Raw genomic sequence first — 6,648 nt, forward strand, 5'->3', positions numbered from 1 at the left:
AATATCTAATTTAAACTATTTTTAAGATAAAAAGAAGGGTATAATTATAACAAAATTTTTATAAAATTAACCACTAATTAGTAAGCAGCCCCACACTTGCTGCAATCGGGTGCGCATGACAAGCCCATGGGTGCCAAGACTGCAGATCGCGCCCCACAGCAGGCCACACTGCCGCAAGCCGAGGCCGCACTGTCGCACGCTGAGGCCATGCCGCCGCACAGCAAGCCACATCGGGCCACATCGCAGCCATGCGCCTGTAGCCTGGCACCAACAGACGCAACCGCTGGCCAAGCAACTGCCACCTGCGCACCAGCTGACGCAACTGAGGCCCGAACGGATGCCAGCCACGTCCCGAACAGCTGCGAAGGGCGCGCGCGCGCGGCCACCATGCGACTAGCTGCCCAGCCAGCTACGCCCCACCTGCTGCCTAGCCAGCTGCTGCCCAGCTAGCTGCACCCAACTGCTGCCCGGCCAGTTGCGCCCATCCGCTGCCCATCCGATCATAACCGCCCGTAACCGCCAACCCCAATGGTTGCGGATTTTCATTTCCAGCGCACATGTCTTTTTATTTAATAGTTGTATCTCTTTAAAGGGTCACGTTCAACCACTATAAAAAGGGTTGGCCGGACTCATTTGTATTCATCAAATAAATCAATACAGAGAGACTATTATTCCCAAATATCTGATTTTCCCTTCTATTTTCGCAATAGCAAGGTGTTAATCACCCCATTGAGGATTAGCGCATCCATCACTAAGTCCTTGCCCATTTTCTTAGTCGACTGACCTTTTTTTGGGTCGACCAGTCTTTAAGTTTTATTTTTAATTTTACTCTTCAATTATGACACAACAGTTATATTATGCAAAGTGTCTCATAATTTTTCCCGAACACTATCAGAACAAAGCAGAGAGAAATGCACTCTCTTATCATATTCATGCATGCATATACTGTTCTTATGCCCATCTTTAATTTGAGTCTTCTGTTGGTTTTGTTATATTCAAAATACGATATTTCAGCTGGCCTTCTGTTGTTCGTGTTGTTGGGAAATTGTTCATTCTCTAGAAGTGTCAATTAAAGAGAATATTGATGGAGAAACATACACGCATACATATATTTATATTCTTATTCAATGGTTCGTTGTTCGTTGTTTAATCTTCCCATATACTACGGATCGAGAACCCTTTGAATGAATCAGGTCAATGCCGTCATTTGATTGGCCTAAGCTTAATAATTTATTTTCCTTTACATTGCATATATAAGAAGCACATCTACATCTAGTTGGTCAATTGATTCAACATTTTTACCAGCACCCTCGTCTAGACCATCTCTCGTATGCGCCACTTTAGAAACGTCTCTCTTTGTCCGTCAATTTATTGTCCCCACATTCGCTATGTTGGATCACCTTAGGCAATCCTAATTATTGTGCTCTACTGAATACTTTTAAGAATTAAAGTGTTCTTGTATATTAGCATATTTTTTAACATAAGATTAAATAATTTTCAATTGTTTTCATTTTTACTCTCGTTACCCATAATAATTTATTATTTATTATGCACATAAAAGTTATTTACTTATCAAGGATAATTTTTAGAGAAGCGTTAATTCTTTAATTTTTATTACAAATGAAATGAATAAAGATTACATTGAGAATTTTTTCTTTTTTTAAATACTTGTTTGTGTGTATTGTAAATTTGTAACAAGAGAATAAAAATTAATTCAAAACTCAGGAAATTGAGAAATATGGTATTCTTGCTCAGCACAATTAATTGGTCAACCATATGATATTAAAATGTCATAAATACTGGCATGGTGGCTAATTAAACTCACGTGGCACACGTGGCAAGTTATTAACAAATCAGCAACTTGTAAAGCGGGGCCCTACTTGTTAACCCCCATGTTTTTGACCGTTCCCACCCACCAATCTGTCAGCACGCATGCGGCTTTCTCTTCCTTCCAGGAAACTACCCCTCATCTTCACTTTATTTGCTTTTCTACCCTCCTCCGAAATTTGAAAATTTGAGCTTGGCGTGCAGGTTGGACTCCACTCCACTGCTAGCATTAAAATATTCATTTTTACAGATTAATTCATAAAATAAATAAATTGCGGTCAAAATTGAATGCCCGAATGGGCCGAGCACAGGTCAGAGGAATAATGGCAGAAGCGTAATAAAGGAGAAAAATAAGCAAATTTTGTCAAAAAGCGTAGATTGTTTTTTGCGACAATTTCGTTGTTGCTCGGTCACTCTCCCTCTCTTTAAAAGACGCCCTAACCATCCATCTCTCTCTCTCTCTCTCTCTCAGAAAACAACTCTTTTCATCTGTTGATCTCTTCGTCATTCCTCTCTGCATCCATCCATGTCTTGCTTCAAAGGAAAGTACCATGGTAAATCCTCGTTTTCTTTTTCCGATGGAGATTCCTTTTTTTTTTTTTTTGTTGGGTCATGGCATGCTTGTTATAGTTGTCCTTTGCTAGATCTTGAGTCTCATTTCATCTTCATTTGGCACTTTGGGCTGTGGTTTCGATCGTTTCTGGATTGGGTTGTATTACTGTTTCCGAATCCAGACTTTGGTTTTGTTTGGGTACCATTATTGTTCAACGTCTCTCTTTTTTGTGCATGGTCTGTAATATGCAAATGGATCTAATTAAAAAGTCAATTGCTTTAGGGGTTGTTGATTCCCGGGTGACCATTAATAGATTTTTGCTGTGGTCTGCTATAAGGTCATTATTCTCATTGCTCTGTCATCAATAAACCGCATAATGGTAATCAGATCAGTTAATTTCTTATTTTGTTGCATGTGTTCCGGAGCTTTTTACTTGTTGACATTTCCCCTTTTCTAATTATTCAAAAGATTCTATTGAATTATAATCCAAGGATCATGTGCTTGTCGTATTTGACCAATTTGTTTGTTTAATCTGTTTCAATTGCTAGCGATCAAATCATTAAGTGTATACCTCAGAGGACATTCTTAGAAATTACAAAGTTGGCAAAGAGAAGTTGTCTTCTGTGCTTTATTTCATTATAATCTCCTCATGAAAATTTTCTGGATTGTGCCTCCTAAGCGTGTGATATTTTAGATGGTTCAAAATTCAGTTATTCACACATACAAATGGCCATTGGAAACCGTAGATTCCTTATGCGATTATGGAATATAACAGATTTTGTTATCTCTAGATAGTCAATGGAGTAATTCAATTTTATCTTATTCATTGGTATGTTATAAGTTTTTGTTTTTTTCTTTTAGAGCTGTCAATGGCAGTAAGCCAATGGCCTTAGTTGAGTTCTTCTTGTTGCGTGTTTCTGAGCCAGTTTATGGATTTTTCGGTCCTATTAGTGTTATTGTGTTATAATTATATTCTTTTGATTGGTCAAAAGAAAAAAAATAAAATTCTTGCGTCCTATTGAGGGTTCTACACTTGGTAACAATTCTTGCTTATAGGGAATGCTTTATTGAAGTATGGATATCATGTGGAGTTGTTTATTGGACTAGTTAGTTTACATGCTGATTTTGAGATTTGTTTGTTTAGATCTTTACAGTCTGGCATTATCTGAGTGTTTTTTTTTTTTTTTTTTCACTTTTACGATGGAAGATGGGGTTAAATTGCCAGGCTGTCAGTCCAGATCTATCATTTTTAGTATGATTAAGAAGATTTTTGTTTCTAATATAGCTCAACTTACATGCTTGCAACTGTGAGATCTTGATTTTTTTGGGCACTGGAAGGCAAAATCCTTTTAAGCATGCTCTGTTTCCTTTGTTAACTGTAGCAGTATGAATCCACATCTATAATTTTTATGATGAAAATCCTTTATGCTACTACTTTTATGGTTGTGATAGTTTCAAGAACAAAAGCAAGATTTTTATATTTAATCTAACTCACCTTGGTAATTATGTAAAATCTAGTTTATGCCATAGATTTTTTTTTTTTCATTTTTTTTTTTTTGGTGACACGGAAGGGATTTTGCTCCGTTGCTTTTGCTGCTGTGTTTTTTCGTTCATTATATTTTGTGTTTGTTTTTCATAACATCGATGATTGATTTTATTATCTTGGTATTTGCTTGGAATATTCCCCCTTTGCTATTCATCTCTTTTGTCGACATTCTGTTGGTGACAAATTTTTGGTTATTTTGACATTGCAATAGACAGATTTCAATTTTCTGATGCATTGACCGGTCAGTCATACTAGTTCTCTCTTCTTTGCTTTGTGTTTCTAAACTTTTCACTATCATAAAAGGGGTGACAAATTGTAAAATCACGGTCTGTCTGAACCCCTGATATTCATATATTGTATATCTGTCAACCACCGAAATCATTTTTTGATATCACACTAAATTTGTGGTTGCTACTTTCTTCCTAATCAGTTGATGTAATGAGCTTCTTCATGTTTTCTTTCTACTACGACATCTAGGACATTATTTCTTGTGTAGATTTATATATTTGTGAATACTTTTGTCTGTCTTCTGGATAATTGACTGAACTTTGTACAACTTGCAGATGAGCTCATTGCCAATGCTACCTACATTGGCACTCCCGGTAAGGGTATCCTTGCTGCAGATGAGTCCACTGGCACAATTGGCAAGCGTCTTGCCAGTATTAATGTTGAGAATGTTGAGTCAAACAGGAGGGCTCTCCGCGAGCTCCTTTTCACCACTCCTGGTGCTTTTGAATGCCTCAGTGGAGTGATTCTCTTCGAGGAAACCCTCTATCAGAGTACCGCTGCAGGTATGATGGCTGCTTATGCTAAATTTGTTCATCAAGCATTACTCGCTAAGTAGAGGGTTTTCATCTGGATACATATATGCCCCCTTGCAGTCATTACTCGTTGCTCACTAAATTTACTCATGAATGCCTTTTAATTTGTGTCATGCAGGTAAACCCTTTGTTGACGTACTCAAGGAAGGTAAGGTCCTTCCGGGAATCAAGGTTGACAAGGGCACTGTTGAGCTTCCTGGAACCAATGGTGAGACCACCACACAGGGCCTGGATGACCTTGCCCAGCGCTGCAAGAAGTACTACGAAGCTGGTGCTAGATTTGCCAAATGGCGTGCCGTGCTCAAGATCGGCCCCAACGAGCCATCCCAGCTCGCGATCAATGAAAACGCCAATGGTTTGGCTCGATATGCCATCATCTGCCAGGAGAACGGCCTGGTCCCCATAGTTGAGCCAGAGATACTGGTTGATGGCCCCCATGACATTAACAAGTGTGCCGATGTCACAGAACGAGTTCTTGCAGCAGTTTATAAGGCATTGAACGACCACCATGTCTTGCTCGAGGGGACTCTGTTGAAGCCCAACATGGTGACCCCTGGATCTGATGCCCCTAAGGTTGCTCCTGAGGTGGTGGCGGAGCACACTGTTCGTGCCCTGCAGCGCACAATGCCTGCTGCAGTTCCCGCTGTGGTGTTTTTGTCTGGTGGCCAGAGCGAAGAGGAGGCTACAGTCCACCTCAACGCCATGAACAAATTGAAGGGCAAGAAGCCATGGAGCCTCACTTTCTCCTTTGGAAGGGCTCTCCAGCAGAGCACCCTCAAGGCTTGGTCAGGGAAGCAGGAAAATTGGGGCAAGGCTCAGACTGCATTCCTTGCAAGGTGCAAGGCCAACTCAGAGGCTACCCTTGGAACCTACAAGGGTGGCAGCGGATTGAGTGAGGGTGCCTCAGAAAGCCTTCACGTCAAGGACTACAAGTACTAATCTGCCTGTGGTGGCAGTGAAGCAACAGCTTCTTTCCCTATTTTCCCTATCATCGAGTTGCTAATGTTTTCTTTCTTGGGGTTTTTCTTTTTTCCCCTCAATCTTCTTGTTATCTGGTTAGTAGATTGTTGAATAAAGCTTGAGGAAGAAACATCATCATTGTTGAGGTTGAGTGAATGAATGAATACCTTGTATTTTCGGTTGATAGAGTATTGACAGGTTTCTTTAATGACTCTGTAATTGTTTGTGGCTCGAGCTGTACAGCTGGGGCTCTTGTAGTTTCCTTCTTTCCCAGTAGGCCGCCATTTATTTGTATGATGAAATACATATTTTGAGAAACTTTACAAAAAAATATATAATATTGCCTATTCTTTGATGTTTTAAGCTTTGTAAGTTGTATCCAACATCTATTTGTTGGATGCCTTTCTTGACAGTCTAAGTTTTTGCCAAGTGAAGTAAATAAATGAATCCATAGCATGATGTAAGGATGCCTTTTTTTTTTTTTGCAATCCCAACATGTTAGGATGACCTTTTTGTTTGTCAATAGCAGACATTTTCCCTTACATACAGAGGGTGAGTTTGGTAATAACATTATTGTTGTTCTTTTATAACTCAAAAATAATTTGTTTGCAAAATAAAAAAAATAAGATTACGAACAAAATGATTTCCTTTGCATAAAGAATTTGTTTGTGAGAGAAGTTATTATTTGAATGCATTTTAATTATTATATGATGATGATATAAGTATACTTACAATAATGGGAATTAATAAAGAAAATGACAAGCTTGGCATTACATGGACTGCAGGTCTTTTAAGACAGAAATTGCTTTCTGTCCCACGGAGCTGGTTAAAGGAGGCAGTGCGGCAATCAAAAAGCTAAAATTAACAAGTGGCAGTGGAAGTTGCAGAGAGCCTGCAAAAGAAAGGAGGTCTACAGTTCTTGGTGCTTGGCCGCTTGCCCA

The 6,648-nt window shown here is 39.3% G+C and overlaps 1 protein-coding gene across 1 annotated transcript; it reads left to right on the plus strand.

The window, feature by feature from the left end:
• The first annotated feature begins 2,213 nt into the window (after window positions 1–2,213).
• LOC127789249 (fructose-bisphosphate aldolase 6, cytosolic-like) lies at window positions 2,214–6,062 on the plus strand. Its single transcript, XM_052318100.1, has 3 exons — window positions 2,214–2,381; window positions 4,490–4,717; window positions 4,866–6,062. Exons 1-3 carry the CDS (start codon window positions 2,354–2,356, stop codon window positions 5,684–5,686), a joined length of 1,077 nt encoding a protein of 358 aa, XP_052174060.1. The 5' UTR covers window positions 2,214–2,353; the 3' UTR covers window positions 5,687–6,062.
• The last annotated feature ends 586 nt before the right edge of the window (window positions 6,063–6,648 follow it).

The sequence above is a fragment of the Diospyros lotus genome, chromosome 13 (genome assembly GCF_014633365.1).
Source record: "Diospyros lotus cultivar Yz01 chromosome 13, ASM1463336v1, whole genome shotgun sequence".
Classification (NCBI taxonomy): Eukaryota; Viridiplantae; Streptophyta; class Magnoliopsida; order Ericales; family Ebenaceae; genus Diospyros; species Diospyros lotus.

Excerpts from the sequence above, each read along its gene's own strand:
- LOC127789249 (XM_052318100.1), top strand. The coding sequence starts at position 2,354 with ATGTCTTGCTTCAAAGGAAAGTACCATG. Across the intron at positions 2,382-4,489 it reads CTTCAAAGGAAAGTACCATG|ATGAGCTCATTGCCAATGCT; the intron begins GTAAATCCTCGT and ends TACAACTTGCAG. Across the intron at positions 4,718-4,865 it reads CTATCAGAGTACCGCTGCAG|GTAAACCCTTTGTTGACGTA; the intron begins GTATGATGGCTG and ends TGTGTCATGCAG.